Raw genomic sequence first — 22,769 nt, forward strand, 5'->3', positions numbered from 1 at the left:
AAGGCAAAGAGAAATCTCAGGGCAAGAGCTATGCCCCAGGTGTAGAGAACAACCAACGTGACTGTCATGTGTTGAGCTGTGCTCCCGCAAAAGTCGTATGTTGAAGTTGTCCTAACCACCTGGACTTCAGAATGTGACTGTACTTGCAGATGGCGTCTTTAAAGAGGTAAGTTTAGATGAGGTCGTTAGGGTGGGCACTAATCCAATATGACTGTTATCCTTATAAGAAAAGGAAATCTGGACGTGGACACAGAGGGAAGACCATGTGAAGACCAAGGGAGAAGATGGCCATTTACAAGTCAAGGAGAGAGGCCTCAGAAGAAACCAGCCCTGCCAACACCTTGATCTTGGACTTCTGGCCTCCAGTACTGTGAGAAAATAAAACATCTGTTGTTTAAGCCACCCAGTCTGTGGTACTTTTTTTTTTTTTTTTTTTTTTGCGGTATGCGGGCCTCTCACTGTTGTGGCCTCTCCCGTTGTGGAGCACAGGCTCCGGACGCACAGGCCCAGCGGCCATGGCTCACGGGCTTAGTTGCTCCACGGCATGTGGGATCTTCCCGGACCAGGGCACGAACCCGTGTCTCCTGCATCAGCAGGCGGACTCTCAACCACTGCGCCACCAGGGAAGCCCTGTGGTACTTTTTTATGGCAGCCCTGGCAAACTAAAAACAGTGCCCAACTTAGAACAGGTCAAGAACAAGTTCAATCAATCCAGGAAAGATTTCAAACAAAAAAGAATCTGATGTGTTTACCCTATCCACACTGAGAAATGTTACAGTGGTGTTAAGAGATCTGGAGGATGAATTAGTGATAGGTTCATAGGAAAAGACGCAAACAAAAATGAAGGGGACAGAATGGTGTAAGAATGGAGACATACTCGTACACGATGGTTCAGAGGTGAGTGATACTTACCTAGCAAATAACATAAACTTAGAATACTGATTTAACCAAAAGTTGGGAAATAACTATCCTGAATAGATGAGGGGAACAGAAGTGTGCATGTGGACAGATGATGTGAAAGAGCTAAATTCTCATCTTCCACAGTAGGAAGTCAATAGTATCAGAAACTGAAAAATCAAGACGTGGTAATATAAGCCTAGTATTTAAATATGGAGGCAAATATTAGAAAATAATGCTAAAATACTTAAAGTGGTTGCATTTGGGTAGAAAATAATGCAAAACTACTTAAAGTGATTGCCCTTGGGGAGTGACCATCGGGGGACAGGGCAGGGGTACTGATGGGAAGACTACTCTTTTTCATAGAAATCTCGGTAGAACTATTTGAATTTTAAACTATTGGGTTGGCCAAAAAGTTCGTTTGGGTTTTCCGTAACATCCTGCAGAAAAACCCAAACGAACTTTTTGGCCAACCCAATACTTAACGTGTGTTTTTTTAACAAAAATAAAAAATTTAAAAGCTTAAACAGACCACTAAAGACCTTTAAAAAAGGTTGCTTGTCCCTTTAGCCAGAGGACTTTCAGTGGTGTGATGTGAGCAGAAGCCAGAAACACAGTGTGCTGAAGAATAAATAAGACACGAGATAGAAAAAGGAGACTGGTTTTCAACAAGCTGTGTTGATAAATGAAATAGCATGGGGACAGAGAGGACAACATGATCAAAGAAGGTTTTCAAAGGTGGCAGTGCTTAAGATGACACTTCTGCTGGCAAGGTCCTCCTCAGAAACTGCTTGCCAAGGAACTCCTTAAAACTATTAGATTAGCTGGACTCCCATGCCTGTCCCTGGTGGCTCTTTTTTTGCCTCACCAGTTGTCTTGCTGCTCCAGTATCTTTCCAAGGGAGAGTTCACGTGTACGCGAAGGAACAATTCCACAGAGCAGCCTTCTGGCAAGAAGAACTCTTGTATCTCTGTTAAATGTGGTGGGCAGAAAAACACTTTCTGAGCCACCACCTAGATAAAAGGTAGCAACCTGAATGAGCTCATCAGACACAGACCAGGGAGTAGCTGAGTTAGAGCACTTCCTCAGGGTCAGGTTCCACAGGATGTTCATTTATAACACGGAACAGAGAAAACAACTATCATATGCAGTATCAGACTTCAAAATACAACGCTTCAAAATCAGAGACTCAAACAATGAAGCCAATTTGCCCAAGTATTCATCAAATATTTACCAAGGCTTATGATGTCATGACAGACCTTTTCTTGAGCAAACAAAGGTTTCTGGCTTCCTCTGCAACTAAAAATAATTAACACCTCCCACACGATCCAGCTGTGTGTTCCAGAGGTAAACTAGCAGAAGGGGCAAGTTAGAAAAAGTCAAGGTCAAGGCACCATTCCGCTGTGAGGGGCAAGTGGAGAAAGACTACAGCAGGTTACGTTCAACAAAGAAGCAACAACACAAGTTGTTGTTGCCATGCAACTCTCCCCAGATAATCCAGGCTTTAAATGCCACACCCTATTCTGTTCATCAAGCAACCTTTATAGTCTATAAAAGTTTCCAAGTTTTCTGAGTAGCTCCACCCAGTTGATAACAATTACCCTGTCAGGTAAGTTACCCAGCATTCAGCATTTACATTTATCAATTGGTCTCTCCTGCTCAACTGACAATCAATCCCTAAAAGTTTATCCCGTGTTAGATGGCGTATCTGGCAATTCAGTGTAAGGAAATTGGTCAAATCCAACAACAGACTGCCAAAAGAAAGAAAGAATGTCTAATCTCAAAAATACTACAACTAATTACAAATAGTGATTAGGTTCTAAAGAGATTATCTCCTAGGTAGATTTTAATAGAAATCTTGAACAGTTTGGGTTGGGGGGAGAAGATACCCTGATGACTGGGTAATAACAGAACATGACAAAAACACTAAAAATTTTCTACACACACACACACACACACACACACACACACACACACACTCTAACATTACAAGTCTAGTCAGAAGGAAATACACCAGAAAAGGAAGATAGAATTTTTAAAAGTAATTTACAAGGGATGTTCTTTATTACATTTTATCAGTTCTAAAATATCATCCTCTTTTAAAAGAATTTAAGACTGGAATGACAGACTATTTCCTTCACTGTTGTACATACTGCAAATTTATCAGCAGAGCTAAGTATCAATATAATTTTTCCTTAAGCTCGAACACATAAGGGAGCACTAAAATAGATTATAAACCTCATTTGACCTGATCTTATAAAAAGTCACTCTGGCTGTCTTCAGTCCTGTTCTGTCTCCAGATAGATTTCCACGGTAGGCTTGTGTCACTTGGTCCATCTATAAGGGGTCGGATAGGGTAGTCTGTAGTAACTGCCAGGATACCACCTTCTGTTCTGTGCTGCTTGACTGGCATTTTGCTTTACATTCCAAGAGTACCTCTTGTGTAAACGGTCCTCTCCGTGGGGACCAGGAGGAGGAATATGGCCTCTATGGTAAATGTTCTGATTCTGTGAAAATTTTCTTAAACGAAACAAAAGTAATACACCATTATTAGTTTTAATAAATATATATAACAAGCTTTATAAAATTATACATAAATACTCTGGTTCTACTGTTTTCTACCTGTGTGATTTTAGCAGATAAAATTCCTTAACCTTTGGATTTCATAGTTCTTTATAAAATAGAGCTAATAATACCTTCCATCTTCATGGATTGTTCTGAAGATAAATTAAGATGATATACTTCAATTACCCACCACAATGCCTTGGCACACTGTAGGTTCCCAGAAGCCTTCCCACCTTTCCCTATAGAGATAAATGCCCATACTATTCGAATCAGATACGTTCTCTCCAAGTGTGGCAGGGTTGACATTAAACAGAATAAGCTATGTATTTTTGAAACCAGGAACCTACTTTCACTTTATAAGTAAATACATATATAAATTAATTATAAAATGTAGAAATTCTAACCATGGCACATGCAGCAAATCTGGAAAATTAAAATTTAATTGTTTCAAAAGCAATATCAGTAAATCTAATATAATCATACAAAAGAAAATTTGGAAATCTGAGAAAAGTAAATACCCCCAAAAACCCCTCAATCCCACTTAATCTAAGTAAACTGGTTAATATTTACTTTGGGTCTTTTTCCCCCTAGCATCTTTTTCTGACTGCTGAATTATAACCTATTATTTTCACTTATCATAAGTAAGCTATCATTTTCAATGGCTTTATAAAATATCATAGTATGGATATAATAATTTACTTAGCTATTCTTCATCATTAGAAATGCAAGCTGCTACCAACTTTTCCACTACTGTAAATAATGCTGGGATTAACATCCCAGAACATATACAACTGTATCCTAAGCACCTAGTCCAGAGTCTGATACATAGTAGGGAGTTTGAGAAATGTGCTGAATGATTAAAAGCATGTAAATTTCTCCATATTTTTAAGTATTTCTGTAACCTCATGGTGGAATTACCAGGTATGAACATTTTTATGGCTATTACAGTTATGTTTCAAAAGGGCTATACCATTTTTCAGTGCCCCTGGCAACATAAGCAACACCTTTTTGAAATGTTTACATCTGCTAAAAATGCCAAAACATCTTTTTGAAAACTGAAAGCTTACAATGTGCTAAAGTACTTTATTAACTCATGTAATAATCAACAACAATCCCAAGGTATATGTTATTAAAATTTTATTTATAATATTATTAACATTTCCATCTAACTGATAAGAAAATAGGAATTTAGAGATCTTACTCAAGATCACATACAGGGTGAACAGCAGAGCCAGGATGCAAACCCAGGTCCAGCCTTACAATCAAACACTGGACTACCTTGTCAAAAACCTGCTAAATTAATAGCAAAAACTGTTGTTGTTTAATTGTACTGAGGTTTTTCCTGTTTCCCAAGTAAAAGTATGTTTGTGATTTATGTGTTCAACCCCTTTGCAAGTTTCTCTACTGGAATTTTACCATTTTCCCTATAATTTGTATTTACTCTTTAAATAAAGCAACCTTCTTTATTCTGAAAACTATACCACTATTAATGCAGCCTAAGAATGTAGGATCCTTTCTGACACTCACATCAAATTATTGGCTTAAACTAAGTTTAAGAATCAATGAAAATGTCTAAGTCCTCTTCCCAACTGCCTCCGAAAAATCACCTATTCCCCCTCCTATACTTGATTTTCCAGCCCTAAATGCAAACTATGGAACGAACAATACCTCCTGGTTGACACTGATCAGCAAGAAAACACCAATTTCTTCACATCATAATGTGTGTGCACTAATTTATAATATTAATTTCTATTTCAATTCTAGAAAAAGGGAAAGCAGAGATACCTTTCTGATTGCTGCAAATCTTGGGTCTGGGCATGGAAATGCCGAGATGTTGGGTAACCTGGGGTCTGATGGAGGTTATACTTCGGTCCTCGGTAAACAGACTTATTGGCTGTGTGAACTGGTTCCATCATATGCACTGAGTCTTCAAAACCACTTGTTCTGGATACACTGGAATCCCGATTCCTCAAACAGAATGTTTCCACAAAATATTACTGGTCTGCAAATTCAGCAGCCAATTTAGTGACTATATATTGGACCGGGAAAATAACAATTCCATCCTCCCCACATTCCTATTTGTTTAGGTTTCCTCGAGCAAGTAAACAGCTATAAGAAGAAGGGATATGTGCAACTTAAATGATATAAAAATAGATCTTCCTAACCACAAATATCACATATAAAATGCAACTTACTTTCTGATGGGACCATTCCGAAGGTCTTCGATGTAGTTTTGTCTTTCTAAGCAATGTCCACGGCTCCTATTGAATACTGAGGAGCGGATGAACGGTTAGAAATAACTGTACAAAAAGCAAATCTTTCCCAGAGAAAGCAGATCAAAGCTGAAATCCAGGGACTTCCCTGGTGGCGCGTGGTTAAAAATCCACTTGCCAATGCAGGGGACAAGGGTTCGAGCCCTCGTCTGGGAAGATCCCACATGCCACGGAGCAACTAAGCCCATGCGCCACAACTACTGAAGCCTCTGTGCCTAGAGCCCGTGCTGCGCAACAAGAAGCCACTGCAATGAGAGGCCCGCGTACTGCACCAAAAGTAGCCCCTGCTCGCCGCAACTAGAGAAAGCTCACACAGCAATGAAGACCCAACGCAGCCCAAAATAAATAAATTAATTAAATAAATTTTAGAAAGAAAAAAAAAATGCTGAAAAGCACTGACTGATTTACTCAGGCTGTTATATCTCGCTATTTCCAGATACATCCCTTTATAAACTTTTGGTAAAAGGTTATCTTATGTCAGAACAAATGAATTACAAACTTTTCTCTTTTCCTTTTTTTTTTTTTTTTTTTTTTGTGGTACGCGGGCCTCTCACTACTGTGGCCTCTCCCACTGCAGAGCACAGGGTCCAGACGCGCAGGCTCAGCAGCCATGGCTCACGGGCCCAGATGCTCCACGGCATGTGGGATCCTCCCGGACCGGGGCACGAACCCATGTCCCCTGCATCGGCAGGCGGACTCCCAACCACTGCGCCACCAGGGAAGCCCCAAACTTTTCTCTTTTTCCAAAATTTGAGAAATTCCCCTACACTTCTACCTTCAAATTTTATAAAAAGGGAAAACTAGTGACAACCCTTATACTTACATTCAATTGCATCATCTGGCCACATGCCTTCTATATCAATCAAGTATCTACAAAACAACAAAATTCAAGTCATTTGTAAATTAAAAAAGAAAATCAAGTTTTTGCAAAAAAGGTCCAGTTTCGCTTTACAAATATAGATATAAAAATCCTAAGAAAGTATCAGCACTTCTAATCAATAATTATTAAAGAATGATATACACCATGACTACAAAAAGGCTTTATTCCAAGGATGCAAGGATAACGCAACTTTAGAAAATCTATTAATTATTTACATTAATACAATAATTTAATTAATAAAGAGACAGAGAATAAAATACAGGACCAAACTGGCAGATGTTAAAAAGTTATCTGGTAATATACACAGTCAGTTTTGGTCAAAATGCTTTGTACACTCAAAACAGGAGACTTAATATGACAGAGTATTCAAGAACCAACAAATAAGAAAAGACAAATTAGGATAAATATTAACATCATATCTAAAAAACCCTATCTAACCAACCATAGGAGCCAGAAACTTAGGAATCACCATCACTGACAGCTATTTCTCCCTCACCCTCATCCTCAACCCACCACCAGTGCTAACAATGATACTGCCTACATACCTCTAGAATCTGTCCACATCTTTCCACCAAAATGAGCACCATACCCAGGTCCAAGCCACCATTATACGCAATTTCTACAAAACTCTCCTAACTTGTTTCCTCGCTTCCACTCTTTCTCGCTGCAGTGTATTCTCCACTCGGTAGCAAAACGATAGGTTGAAAATGCAATTGGGTATGTTCCACACACTCACCTTCAACAAAAAAAGTTCAATGGTTTTCTATTCCTCTTAAAGTCTGAAACCTTAAACATAAGCCTGCACGATTGAGCTCCTACCCACACTTGCAGCTCCATTATAATGACATGCTCCCCCAACAGCCCAACCTTCATGGCCAGTTCCTCCAACACAGCATATGCTTTCCTCTTATAGGGTCTTGTGCTATTCCTTATGCTCAGAAATCTCCCCCCAACGTCCCTATCTGGTTAATACCTACTCATCCTTCAGATATCAGCTGAAACATCCCTAAATAAACCTTGTCTAATCTCCATGATGAGATCACAGCCTCCCTAAAATATGCTCTCATGGTACCATGTCCCTCTCCTTGGCACGTGTCAGAGTTGTAATTCTACAAGCAGAGTATGATTCTTGAATATCTATTCCCTCTCTGGACTGTTAAAATTCACAAAGGACAGGTCAAGTCTCTTTTCAAAAGTCTTTTTGCTAGCACCCAGCACAGCGCTTAAACATAACAGATGCTCAATAAGTATTTCCTGCATGAACAACCATAAATTGGTACAGTGTAGCAACATCCACAAAAAGCATAAGGGTATAAACTCTTTGATGCAGAAGTAAGCAAAGGAACAATGCAGCCTTAAAAAAAAAATAAACAAATGGTACCTAGTGAAACTTAAAAACTTTTGCACAGCAAAGGAAACTATAAACAAGACAAAAAGACAACCCTCAGAATGGGAGAAAATATTTGCAAATGAATCAACAGGCAAAGGATTAATCTCCAAAATATAAAAATAGGTCATGCAGCTCACTATTAAAAAAACAAACAACCCAATCAAAAAATGGGCAGAAGACCTAAGTAGACATTTCTCCAAAGAAGACAGATGGCCAAGAAGCACATGAAAGCTGCTCAACATCACTAATTATTAAAGAAATGCAAATCAAAACTACAATGAGGTATCACCTCACACCAGTTAGAATTGGCATCATCAGAAAACCTACAAACAACAAATGCGGGAGAGGCTGTGAGGAAAGGGAACCCTCTTGCACTGCTGGTGGGAATGTAAACTGATACAGCCACTATGGAGAACAGTATGGAGGTTCCTTAAAAACTAAAAATAGAATTACCATATGACCCAGCAATCCCACTACTGGGTATATACCCAGAGAAAACCATAATTCAAAAAGACACATGCACCCCGAAGTTCACTGCAGCACTATTCACAATAGCTAGGTCATGGAAGCAACCGAAATGCCCACTGACAGATGAATGGACAAAGAAGATGTGGTACGTATATACAATGGAATACTACTCAGCGATAATAAGGAACGAAATTGGGTCATTTGTAGAGACGTAGATGGACCTAGAGACTATCATACAGAGTGAAGTAAGTCAGAAAGGGAAAAACAAATACTGTATATTAATGCATATATGTGGAATCTAGAAAAATGGTACAGATGAACTGGTTTGCAAGGCAGAAATAGAGACACAGGTGTAGACAACAAACATATGGACACCAAGTGGGGAAAGCAGGGCAGGGCGGGGGTCGGTGGTGGTGAGATGAATTGGGAGATTGGGATTGACATATATACACTAATATGTATAAAATAGATAACTAATAAGAACCTGCTATATAAAATATAAATAAATTTTTAAAATTCAAAAATAAATAAAAGTAATAATTAATTAATTAAATTTTTTAAAAAATGAATGAGGTTGGAAGACTGTCAAAACAGCACACAGATCACACACTCAAGCCCCGGAAGATGGGGAACTGCCTTAAGTCCCCCACTTCGGATGGCATCTCCCTGCCTCAGAAGTCTCAGTCTGACTGGGCTAGCTTTGGCAAGGGGACAGAGCTGGATCAGGAGCCACTGCTGCCATATCTGGATCAAGTTCCAGTTCTGGTCTATCATCCAACACCTAGCCAGACTCGCCTAGCAACGCAGCTGAGAGGAACAAATTAGGATAGCTCAAAGAATAGGCCTCATACAGCATCAGCCTGAAGGAGTTTATGACCCTGGAAGAAATGGATCAGAAAAAAGGATCCAGGGGACTTCCCTGGTGGTGCAGTGGCTAAAGACTCCGCACTCCCAATGCAGGGGGCCTGGGTTCATTCCCTGGTCAGGGAACTAGATCCCACATGCATGCCGCAACTAAGAGTTTGCATGTCACAACTAAGGAGCCCACCGGTTGCAACTAAGACCCAGCGCAACCAAAAAAAATAAATGAATAAATAAAATAGTTTTAAAAAGATCCAGGAGTGTATGATGGACTTTGTTTATGCGAACCCAGTTTGATTTCTGCTGTGTATGCAGATCACCTGGGCTGTACAGATGACTGGCTGATGAGATCCTTCATGTGCCCCTCCTGCATGGAGACAGTTGATGCAGCACTGCTTTTGTCCTGCGAGACTAACTGAGCCAGTGTCTCTCACCTGACTTCAAGTGAACCATCATTTCTGGTGGTTTTGATCTTTTGTCGTTGAGCCCAAAGAGCCAGGAATTAGGAATTAAGACCATGCATGAAAGTTTCCTAAAAATTCCTGAACGGCTGCAGATGTTGGGGAAAAGTACGTGATATTTTAGAAATTTAGGGGGAAAAGTAGGATGCTATTATTATGTAAAGCCTTCACCCAGTGTTTAAAAATATAATTGTATTTAGATCTTGTTATTGCTCCAGTACATAGGAATTGTGTAAAGTGTTACAGCAGCTATATATGTTTCAATTGTGTGTCGAAGATTAGGATAAAGATAGCAGTTGTTTTTCCTAAGTGAGATAACTTTCTTCTTCCCCCTACCTAAATTCTTTTCTGCAGTTGCTGGTATTTGGGTCAAGCGTTTATTAAAAGCTACATTTTATAACACTGGCACAAAAAAAAGTAGTTTTAAGCTTGTTTGCATAGTTCTTTTTTTAAAAATAAACATAGAGCATTTATTTTTTACTTTATAGGAACTCCACAACTTAAGGTCCCATTGTTCTTTTGCTGTGATTGTTGTTACTACTGATGTTGCTGTTTTCTGTCTTTGCTGGTTCTGTCTAATCTACCATTTGTCATTATTGGCATATGATCATCTCAAGGTCACAAGATGGCTGCTGTAAAACCAAGTATCATATTTTCACAAAATGAGGAGGAAGCAGAAAAAGAGTCCAAATGGTCATTTTCCTAATGCATATTTATCTTTCTTCAGAGAAAAATATCATTCTCATAAGCACAATAACAGCCCTCCCCTAATTACTCATTGGCTACAACAGATTGATATGACCATTCGTAAGACAATTCATGGCAAAGAGGGATATGAAAATGATTATCTCAGCCTAACAAGGATTTATCCACTAAAGCTGAATGCCTCACTCCTCAAAAAAATCATAAAGTTCTATGAGCAAGAAGAACTAATAAGTGACTATTAAGTAAACCACCAGAATTGTTTGTCCAAAACCATATGATTCTTTTTTTCAAGTGGAAATGGAATTCATTGCCTTAGGTCTTTTTAAATAGTGTACTATTACTGTTGGGGCTGGCTCTGTGCTTGAAAACCAGTTTATTTATAACCTGTTACAGGTGGTATATTTCTTTGCAGTTAAGAAATGCAGAATTCAAAGTGATCTCCTAGATAGTAAGCAAACTGAGATTCATTGTCCCTCTTCTATTAAAAAAATGAGTTAATGTGTCTAGAAGCTAACTCTAGTAAAGTGGGGTTTAACATTATCCTTTCTTATGGGTTTCATCTAATTATTTTGGTTGTTAATATGGTGATAATTAAAAGTCAAGATAAATTTTAAACATTAAGAATTCTGATTTATTGAGCTTCAATTCTGCCACCATGCTTATGTAAAAATGAAAGTCGCACCATGGATAAACTGAGAAAAGTTTCTCAGTTGTAACCATTTTGATTTATTTTTTCCTGTGACCTCCTTCCCTGTTGTCTTCAACCACAGCAAAGAGATACTGCATGTCTTCTTATTGTAGTGCTGAGGTTATTGAAATTATATAAAACACATCTCAGTCTCTGTCTCTTAGAAGGAAAGTCCTGCTAGTTGACTGACAATTCTAAGCAGGGAGAATTAAGATAAATGTGTTTCATGTTTTGCACACAAATGCAGAATTTGTATAATCATGACTTCACAGTTGCCATCTCAAAAGAGAAGGAATTTCTCCTTTATATTTTTCTTGCAATTAATGTAAGAACACTCTGAATCTCTAAGATTCTGAAGTGTTAGAAGTAGAGATGGTCTAGTAAAGATGTAGTTGTAATGTTTTACCCATTTAGCATGTGTTTATTTTTCCTTATGTACTCGAAGGTGACATATTTGTTCAGCTCAGTGACACTACAGCTGAAAAAATCATTCATTAGTGAAAGGAGAAGCAATCTCAACCTAACAAATCACAAGTGTTTCTTATTATTTTATATTGAGTTGAATATTTGACTCTTAACACTGTCTACATACAAAACAGAAGTCTCTTGAAGGGTTCTTCGTAAGTGCATTATAGAAGAATTTAGTATGTCATAAGCTCTTAAAGATTTGACATTCAACTGTCGTAGTATCCATGTTCGTTAATTTTCTTATGAGCCCCATGATGAGTTTGAGAAAAACTGAAAGAATTAGAGTATCAGGTTCTATTAAATTGTTACATGTATCTTGCTTAAGTTTTTGTTCATTAACTTATATACACCTGAATAAAGCAAATTTGAGGAAAATAAATAAATAAATAAGAATGAGGTCTCCAAATATTTTCATAGGAAGATGTCCGCCATATATTAAATTATAAACCAGAATGTCTAAACACTATACCATTAAATCACATATACAGTCAGTTCTGTATATCCAATGGTTCCATATCCTGCAAAAATGGAAGGCCAACTATACTACACCATTTTACATATGTGACTTGAGCATCCGAGGATTTTGGTATCCATGGGGAGTCCTAAAACCAATCAATCCCCTGCAGATACCAAGGGACCATTGTATATGCTTATATCTGCATTTTTTACGTCTGAAAAAATATGTGCTGAATTATTACTGGTGGTAACCTCTAAGTAGGGGGCAAAATTGCCTTCCACTTCATACATTTCTCTGACTGCATTTTTTGCATTCAGCTTACATTAGCTTACATTACCATTGTAAACAGAACAATTTAAACATGGTCTGCCTTTTGGGGTTGGCAACTCACCTGCAGATGAGGTAGCCAGTCCTGTTTAAACCATGGGTACAGTGGACACCAATAAGTCTGTCTATAACAGAGAATATGGAATTAAGTAAGCGAAGTAGATACACTAAAAACAAGTTATACAATATTCTGAAGAGTAGCGTTTATTAGTTACCACGACACTACAACTATCCTGAAAAGGAAAAACTCTGAAGAAAAGAGTGTTTTTGCAGGAATGTACTATGAAGAATTAACTACTATAAACTCAAAATTCATTGTCTCTGGGAAATTTTGCATAGCCTCCAATCAGATGCAATAGTGTGGCATGGAGAATGCCCATCAGGAACTGATGTGACTATAGAAAAAGGGAGTGGGAAAAAAAAAACAGGCTATCAGAAGAACAGAATTTGTTTTTGAGTGAAACAAATGGAATGCCTTCACTTTTCATGCTCAATATTAAAAAGAACAAACGGTTTCTGAAGGGCTCTTGGGGTCCCAAAGCACTTCCATTCCTTCTCTCATTCACTGCTCCTCACACGCCACGGGTCTATGTCCTGTGGAGACCTCGGGTAAGTAGCACCGTTCTTATTTCACAATGAAAAAGTAAGGCTTGAGACATAAACCCAAGCTGCACAGCAGGCAAACAGAAAAAAGACTAGAATGGAGTCTCAGATTTTTCCAACTATGCCACAGTATTTCATGGTCCAGCACTTAAAAAAAATTATATGAGATAGTAAATAAAAAACAACATGTAGCTGATCTCTGCAAAAGGTATGTCTGTGACTAGGTGGTGTCTGGCATTCGTCATCTCCTGCCTGGATTACTACCGCCCTACAATTCTAACAATCTCTTCTATTTCAACTGAGCCTCCACATGGAAGATGTTATCTTTCTAAAATATAAACTTGGCTGGATTGCCTTGTTGCTTAAAAATCTTCACTTAGCACAGAATAAAGCCCAAGTTTTCGGCATAGCACTGAGAACTCTTTACAAACAAGCATCAGTCTGTCTCTTCAACTGAATTATAAGTTCAAACTATGACTTACAAGAACCTACATCATCCACCTCCCTCCTTTCTCCTGCCAGCTTCCCTGATCCCATTCTCTACTGCCCTGTCCTCACTCACTTTCCCCTGTCCAGCCACACAGGCCTCCTTACTCTTCCTCAAACATGCCAAGCTCAGTCGTGCCTCAGGGACTTTGCACCTACTATTCCTTCTGCTTCAGAACACACCCTCCCAACCCATCTCCTCTCCCAGATATCCAGCGGCTTGTTTCTCACTTCAAGGCTCTGCTCAATCGACAACTTAATAGAGGGGACTTCCCTGATCACCTACCACATTCCCTCACCTCTTCATCTTGTTCTGCTATTCTCCAAAGCATTTACCACACTTGACACTCCATATATTTACTACTTATTTATTTATCTCTCTCCCCCACTAGAATGTAAAGTAGTAAGGGCAAGAACTTTGTTCTGTTCCTACTTCCTAAAAGAGTGCCTTCAACTTAGAAGGTGTTATACAAATATTTGCTGAAAATGAATGTATGAATTCTTTGCCCTTTCACACTACCCTCTAGTCACACCAGAGGCTGCCCCTCCAGAGCACAAGTTCAAGCTCTGTGCCTTTTGTATCTGTTCCCAATACCTGGGCTGTCCTTTCCTCATTCTGGCCAAATCCTCTTCCTCCAAGCCCAGCTCAAATGCTGTCTCCTCAGTCAGGCCTTCCTTAATTTCTCCTCTATATTCCTGCTGCACCTGATTCATTTATTGTAATTAACCCACTTACAGTCACTACATGTTGACCTTCCCAGATGACTGTAAGTTGCTACTGAACAAAGACTTCTAGTCACCTCTGTATCCCTGTGCCCTAAAAACAAACCTATAAGGCTCTCGGTGTTTACTAAAACAATTTATTTTCTGAGTCTCTACCAATTCTAGGGAGTGGATAGTACAGTCTCCTCCTCATTATCAGTGTGCCTGGCATCTGTGGGAGGGCCTTAGAGCAGAGGAAGCCACCAATGGGTCAAAACTAAGGTCCTGAGACTACAATGGCAGAGAGCATGGTGAAGTAAGCCCACTGCATGCAGAAGACCCACAGAGGAGTCAGCATATGCAATGGTATAACATGTGAACAATCAACGTTTATAAACACGTTCTCATGCAATTGTAAGGATCTTCTAGCCCACGCAGGACAGAACACACACAAAGGAGCCTGGAGGAAGTGAGTAGGCCGGCAGCTGCACCCTAACATCTTAAGAGGTAACATTTCTGTGACTACAGTTTACGCAAATCAGATAATCTGCCTCCTTTGTAGACACCCTGGTTATCACAGGCAAGGCCAAGCCTCTCAAGTTTTAAAGCTAAAGTACAGGGAAGATATGTGAATAGGGCTTAAGGTATTTGGGAGCTAGTACCTGCATTAAGCAACCACGTTACAGAATGAAAATTTATCTTGAAATTCCAGTCTCTCCCTCTCTCTCTCACCTCCTATCCCCTATCTTCCCACCTCCATCTCTAATCCTTCTCCACTACTCCCTGTTTTATGTATATATGTGCATCCTTTTTATATACATGGAATATTTACTGTCTGTTAGATTTATTTAATAAAGTGCACACACCTCAGGCTAAATTTAGAAAGAGGACAAAATGAACACCTTCTCATGTGGGTCACTGGTGTTTCAAAGACAAAAGATTCCTCAGTCTTAAAACACGGCAAATACCATGTTCCTTCTAATAGTCAGATGCTAGAAACAGGCAACTGGATCCTTAAAATTCAGACGCTATTAAGACCTATCAACAGAGTAGATCTTAAAGCGGAAACAAGAAAACACCAGCCTTTTAAGTTTCCCGTCTGAAGATAAGAATACGAGGTGCTAGTGTTCTTCCTCACTTGTACCCAAAGTGTAAAAGCAGCAAAAATATCTTAAACACATATGATGCGGAAGCCACTCTTCTGGTCCACTCTGTTTTGTTTTGCTTCTAGGGATCTGTCTCACTCCGAACCTTTGCTTTTTGTTTTCTCTTTTATATACGCTGAGAACCTGAGAGTCTTAACCTTTTCTTCTACCTCTCAACCAATAAGTAGGACAAAAGAACACTTTTATTTCTTTATGTATTTTCCATTCAAATTTTTTAAAAAGAGATAAGTAAGCTAGTTCAGTTCATATTTCATACAAAAATCACTTTCCAAACTAAACTAAATTCTTTGTGACCATAAACAGGAAAAACACCATACTCTATTAGTACCATCTGACATTTCCACCTTAATGTTACCAAACACAACAGGCCTAATGTCAGAACTATTAAAAATGTTAAAAATCCCCAACCCCACTCAAAATGCATACCAAGTTCAGGTAACGGAAAAGAAAAAAACAAAAACAAAACCAACTCACCATTATCTTTATTTTCTTTCAAGAACCCATTAACAGCACATTGGAATTTAAAAATAGTGTCATCATCTGGCACCTGATGCCCAATTGTACAAATTTTTAAATAAGGAATAGTTTCTGGTAAGTCCTATAAGGCAAAACCATGAAAATATGTATTATTTCATTTGTAGGGAAAGAATAAAAAATTAATTAGAGAAGGCAGAATATAAACTAAGAGAGTACATTAAACTTAGTATGTCAATCATTATGATAAGATCCATTTTTTCCAAAGCTGCTTTAACCAGTAAGTATCACCTGATTTTCATTAAAACTGCAGAATGGACAGTTACTAGGCATGCAAAAGGAAAAGCAAATCTATGTGAATGAATGCACATGTAACTCAAAATGATATAAACAGTTCTACCTACATTTATGTTCTATCTTACATTTCAAGGGACATAAAGTGGCTGTGATTTAAGTAGAATAGTAGAATAGAGTCAGAAGAACCTGGGTTCGAATTAGGAAATAGAGCAAATTTCAGGCATTGTTGGGAACTGGTATTCTCGTGGTGGGAGAAAGTAGACTATCAATAGAAGAGAGAAAAGTATAAGTGAAAATTCTGTAGTTCTGAATTTAAATGGAAGGTAGCAGTATGAACCTATGACATATTTTATATTCAAAACAAACATACATATCTCCCAGCTCTGACCACTGAAAAAGTCTAGAAACAACTGATGTCATATCAGAAGGACTCAGGAGTCTCTGAGAAGCTCCAACTGGCCAAAGATAGGGCCTCAGTTAGAATAATAACTGTAACGGAGTCCACGGTGAAATGAATAAATAAATTCTAAAAAACTGGTCACCACTGGAGGATATTTGTGAATCAACTCATTATTTTGAAAACTGTTAAATAAAAGAAGAGAATCATGCCTCTACAACTGGGCAACCAAGTAGCTGATGAGGGGAATGGTCTCCTGATAGAAATATACCAAGCTAATAAGTGAAAAAAAAAACAACAGAATTCACCAGTTTTTGATGACTCAACTGAATTAATGGATGTAGGTGTGAATTATCAGTGACTGCTAATATCACAGAAAGAGACAATTATATGTCTCCATGGAACAGCACATCATCACCTATGAAACCGTCTTGCCAAAACAAAACATGCAAGCTTCATTCTGATCAATGACCAATTTACAGGAAATAAAAGGATTGAAGAATATGTTAACAACACATGGAATGTAATCATCAAAATCTAGATGGGACAAATCACCTGGTTTTTTAAAAACTAAAATTCAAGAAGGAAATAAAAAGTGAGAGAGACATGGAGGGAGAACCTATAGATTAAATAAGACTTCAGAGACCTAACAATCAACGGCAAAGTGTGGACCTTATTTGGATCTAATTCAAAATTCTAAAAAACAATTTTTTATGACATTTAGAAGACAACTGCAAATTTGAGCACTCACTGGGTATTTAATATTAAAAAATGATATAAGGAATAAAAATCCTATATTTTACATATACATACCAAAAATGTATAGGTGTAATTACATGTTGTCTAGGTACTGTTTCAAGATAATATGGAATAGGGTGAAACACGTGAGGGTATAGATAAAACATGACAGCCATCAGTTGGTAAATATTAAAGCTGGATGAGTTCATGGGTATACAAGGAACACTCACAGTATTTTGTATACTTTAGTATATGTTTAAAATTTGTGATACTTGTTTAAAAACATGACGACACCGTAGAAAAGTTTGGCAGTTTCTCAAAGGTTAAATGTACACCTACCACATGACCCAACAACTCTGCTACTACCTACACTGCACATCTAAAAGAACTGAAAGCAGGGATTTGAACAAATATTTGTACAACAATGATCATAGCAGCATGATTCACAATAGCTACAAGGTGGAAACAACCGAAGTGTCAATCAACCGATGAATAACAAACTACGTTATATACACAGTGGGATTTATTAAGCCCAAAAAGGAATGGCATTTTGTTCCATGCTATAACATGGATGAACCTCGAAAACACTATGTTTAGTGAAATAAGCCAGACATAGAAGGACAAATATTGTAGATTCCACTTACACGAGGTACCTAGAATAGGCAAATTCATAGAGACAGAAAATAGAATAGAGGTTACTAAGGGTTGGTGGGAGAGAAAATGGGGTTGTTACTGTTTGATGGTTATAGAGTTTTTGTTGAGGATGATGAAAAAGTTTTGATTTTAGACAGTGGTGATGGTTACACAACACAGTGACTGTAATTAATGCCACTGAACTACATATTTATAAATGGTTAAAATAAATATGATTTATGTATACTTTACCACAATAAAAAAGAAAGAGGAATAACTGAATTGACATTTCAATTCTTCCTCTTCTGAGTGTCAGTTTCATCGTTTGTAAAATTAGTAATTGTAGTTGTCTATCCTCTGAGCTTAGTGCAGAGTAAGCACTCAGTAGCAGATATCAGTACTACTTCCACTTCAACAGCAAAGGATTGTTGTGAAGATTAACTAAGTCCATCGATATGAAAAAACTTTCTAAATGGCAAACTGCTGTACAAATATTAACAAACATTAGGTGTTACTGTCTCCCAAGGCCATGGAACAGGTCAGAAGAAGGATAATTCTTTTGCACTGGTATGTCTTACATGGGCCAAGAGAATATATCGGTTTCTGTACTATATCAGAAGGTATTAGGAAAAGAAAGCATAAAACTTAGAGAACAATTGTCTTTTACCGTGATGCTTAAACTTGCTCAGGCAACTGCTTAAAATAAGTGCTGAAGATATAATGGACATGCCTTTCTTTCCTTTTAGCCTACGACTATTCTTACTAAAAGTTTACTTCATTTTCAAAATGTAGAACATGGAAGCTTACAGAATTTCTTAAGCTTATCTAGAGCCTAATGCCAAATACTATAGTTCAATTCATATCTTTAATCTCATTTTGAAACAGCAATTAGAAATGTGTATTTAAGGAAACCACTAGCTTCCCTTTTTGAACCCATGAAAGAAGGCCAGGATTCACCTTAGCATAAGATGATAAGTACTGAATTACTATGAATTATTACAGTATCAGAAGAAGGTCATTTTCAATTACGGGTTCCATTTACCTCTGGCTTATAATAGCGGCGAGTATATGTTAAGTCAATAATCAGCCCAAGTTCTTCATTCTGTTCTTGGATTTTGTTAAAAAGATCCAAGGGGGAAAAACATTCTTCTGGAGCAAGATTCTTTTCAAAACTCTGTCACAAAGAATAAAATAAGAAAAACATGTGTTTAAAATCCTTTATTACATTATCCATTTATTCAAACCCTGTGATGCTAACATATGAGATTCAAAGTAAAGTTTCCTCCTCTGGAATTTACAAGCGATATTACAATCCTTTCTTCCACAGAGATTAGACAGAAGAAAATAAGCTCACTTCTGTATATTTATTTCTATGTTGGTTTATTTCAGGCTGGTCTCCTAACCAGACTGTAAATTCCCAGAAGGCAGGGACCACATCAATTTTGGCTACCACTGTACTGCCACCTCCAAGCAGAGTGCCTGTAAATAGACACATAAATAAATACTTCTTGAATATCTACCTATAGGAAGGATGGCTTTCACTGCTAAATATTCTTTTATGTATTTGGCTTATTTATGTACTCTGTTCCATTGATCTGTTTGGCTATTCAAGTGCCAGCAACACAGTTTTTTTTAAATTAGTAGACTAGTTTTAGAGCAGTTTGAGATTCACAGCAAAACTGAGCAAAAAGTACACAGTCCCCACTTATACCCTCTCTCCTTCATCCCATACAACCTTCCCCATTATCAACATTCCATACCAGTGTGCTTCATTTGTGAGAATTCATGAACCAACACTGACACATCATTATCTCTCAAAGTCCATAGTTTATTGCATTCACGGTACAAGTAACTGACTATTTCTTTATTTCTAGTATAGTCATCCCCAAACATTTACATGCTGAGATACATATTATTTTCTTATAAATTACTTTTTTCTTTATTTATAGTTAGGATATTACATTGTTGTTGTCTTTTTAATTAAGTACAAAAGTTGGTTGTATTTATCTATGAATTCCATGTCTGCATAGTAAAGGAGGTATTAAAAAGTATTTGCTATAAAAAGGGAAAATGGAGTACGACGGGGTTGAGAGCCAGGGCTCTATATGGTGAATTCAGATTTCTGGAAGAATACGGTATTAACTTTTGCTTACCTTTTTTAAAGGAACTTTGAAAGCAATGAAACGAGTCCCAGGCATCCGCTGTCCAACTGGGAGATAGTCTTTCCACCTATTAATATATTTTTTGTTAGGCAAATTTTATCTTAGGCTGTCTCCCTGCATAGGATGAATGCGCCTTGAAAATGGAAATCATATCCGTCTATAGCAGGTCCCTCTTTCTGCTTTGCATTTTGCTGCTGCACTTATTCAACCCCACCTAGTAATAACCTATACTTCCCTTGTTCCTGTTTTCCCATCTTCAAAACAGATAACAGGCAACAAAAGAATGCAAAGGTCTCAACAAATAAGGGATATCTAAATCCAGAGATGGCCAGAACTTCTGTATCCCTGATAAATCCTAGTCTGGTGTTGACTACTGAGTTATCATTAATACATGCATGTTGACTGAAATAGTTTAAACTCAATTCTTCCACTTCACAGTTTATTTTTAGTCCTCAAACAAAACTTGATAATAAAATTCCTTAATGCTAGGAATCACAGTGAAAAATAATATCCGAACTGAGTTCTGTAAGATGAGTTAGAACTAAGGTTAATTCAGTGTATCTGAAGCATAGAAAGTGAAGGCAAAAGTGGCACGAGATGGAGCTAGAGAAGCAGAGAGGATTCTAGACCGCGCAGTCTTAAAGGCCAACAGTTTGTTTTCTATTCTCAAAACAACGTTTCTGAACGATGTTTATGAGCAAAGTTCCAACTTGCTTTTAAGGTTTCTTGTGTGAAGAATGGATTGGAAGGAAACAGGATATATGGACACTAGTTGGGACCTAATTGCAACAGACAGGCAAGTTCAGTATTAGGATGTTGAGGAAGGGTTGACAGATTCAAAAGAAATTCAGGAGATAAACTGAAGCGGGCTTAATGGGGTATGAGATGGAGGAAAGGAAGGTCTTAGGGAATTAAAGGGTTTACTGCACACATGAGCAAAGTCTCAAAATTAATCATTTGAACGTACAGAGGTAGATCTCTCAAATGACACCGCTTAGGAAGCAACAGTACGCCCTTTATAATTCCTAGACACAACACAAATCAACTGTTTCGATGGAAAATTCGGCGGTATCGGTGCGTTTTTTCACTCAAACTTACTTCCAGTTCCTCTTACTCACATTTTCTGTGCCAAAACAACACAGCTTGAGGAATTGAAGGGGATTCCATTTTAGTAATTAAGGAGTGTCCCCAACACTGACAGTCCCATCTTCAAAGGCAGTCCCTGTGCATTTTACCCGAGGGGCAATGGCCAGAGCCTCCCTTTAAAAACGATGGGGGGAAATCAGAACATCACACACTGTCCCTTTTAGCTACTGTGAACTGAGCCGCGAGACGACCAATACCCCCAAGCAAACCGCGGACGGGGCAGCGCGCGGGGGCAACAGTGACAGGAGACAGCACAAGAGACGAAGCCCAGGCTGAGGGGCTCTGAGTTCTACCGGCAAGGCCCAGTGGCCAAGGCGTATTACCTTTCCGGGATGTGGTTTCCGCCCTTCCTCTTGGCCGACGAACGTCCGGAAAAGCCGCGACCCTGACCCCAGCGCCCGCGGGCATGATGCCACTGGCTCATGTGACCCCCCAATATGCCGCCCACCCAACGCCAAGCGTGCCAAAGTCGCCAACGCAGCGCCCCCGGTGCCAGCACAAGGCCCCAGACCACAAGCGCCTAAGCACACACCCACGGAGCTCGCGGACCTCCGACTACTGCGCATGCGCCGCTGCCCGTCGAAATGACGTCATCACGCCGGTCGACTAAGACGCTTGATTAGTAAAGAGAACTCTGATGGTTGCAATTCTCTCCTTAGCCGGAGGCTGGTAGCAGACGTCCATTAGTTCGTGTGTGTACCCTTCAGAATTCCAATCATAGGGGACATGGAAGGTTGTCCCACACCCCCAGTCTCTTGTGTAGTTCTTTCAGATATTTAAGTGCTTACATTCACATTTGTTGTATCCTGTATGTGTTTGTACTCAATGGATATCCTGTATTTTGTTGTTTTGTTTGTTTGTTTGTTTTGGGTTTTTTTGTGGTTTTTTTTGTGGTATGCAGGCCTCTCACCGTTGTGGTCACTCCCGTTGCGGATCACAGGCTCCGGACGCGCTGGCTCAGCGGCCATGGCTCACAGGCCTAGCCGCTCCACGGCATGTGGGATCCTCCCGGACCGGGACACGAACCCGTGTCCCCTGCATCGGCAGGCGGATTCTCAACCACTGCGCCACCAGGGAAGCCCTATCCTGTATTTTATATAAGAGCAGCATACTATTCATAGTCTGGGTTCAAAATGCAGGAAGTGGGTATACAGGACAAGACAACACCCTAACTATAAGAATAAAGATTTAGGGCTTCCCTGGTGGCACGGTGGTTGGGACCCCTCCTGCCGATGCAGGGGACACGGGTTCGTGTCCCGGTCCGGGAGGATCCCACATGCCGTGGAGCGGCTAGGCCTGTGAGCCATGGCCGCTGAGCCAGCGCGTCCGGAGCCTGTGATCCGCAACGGGAGTGACCACAACGGTGAGAGTCCCGTGTACCAAGAAAAAAATAAAGAAAAAAGGTGTAGGTCAGGGTAGGGTCTGATGTTTCTAAGTGTTGAAAAAGAGCTCTTTAGTTTCTTCCTCCTACATGTAAGATTCTTTTAGAGGTTAAGATGATGCTGAACCTGCAAGCTAAAGTTAA

At 39.0% G+C, this 22,769-nt stretch overlaps 1 protein-coding gene and 1 pseudogene across 1 annotated transcript; one reads left to right on the forward strand and one right to left on the reverse strand.

The window, feature by feature from the left end:
• Window positions 1-1,563: 1,563 nt before the first annotated feature.
• DUSP11 (dual specificity phosphatase 11) lies at window positions 1,564-21,830 on the reverse strand. The gene is made up of 9 exons (XM_059079886.2): window positions 21,568-21,830; window positions 20,090-20,165; window positions 18,979-19,110; window positions 15,872-15,995; window positions 12,505-12,565; window positions 6,559-6,605; window positions 5,658-5,733; window positions 5,248-5,430; window positions 1,564-3,417 (listed from the first exon to the last, which is right to left on the reverse strand). The coding sequence occupies exons 1-9, from the start codon at window positions 21,666-21,668 to the stop codon at window positions 3,222-3,224; spliced, it is 996 nt and encodes a 331-aa protein (XP_058935869.1). The 5' UTR covers window positions 21,669-21,830; the 3' UTR covers window positions 1,564-3,221.
• Window positions 9,098-9,753, forward strand: LOC131765907 (RING finger protein 11-like; annotated as a pseudogene).
• Window positions 21,831-22,769: the final 939 nt, after the last annotated feature.

The sequence above is a fragment of the Kogia breviceps genome, chromosome 11, assembly GCF_026419965.1.
Source record: "Kogia breviceps isolate mKogBre1 chromosome 11, mKogBre1 haplotype 1, whole genome shotgun sequence".
NCBI lineage: Eukaryota > Metazoa > Chordata > Mammalia > Artiodactyla > Physeteridae > Kogia > Kogia breviceps.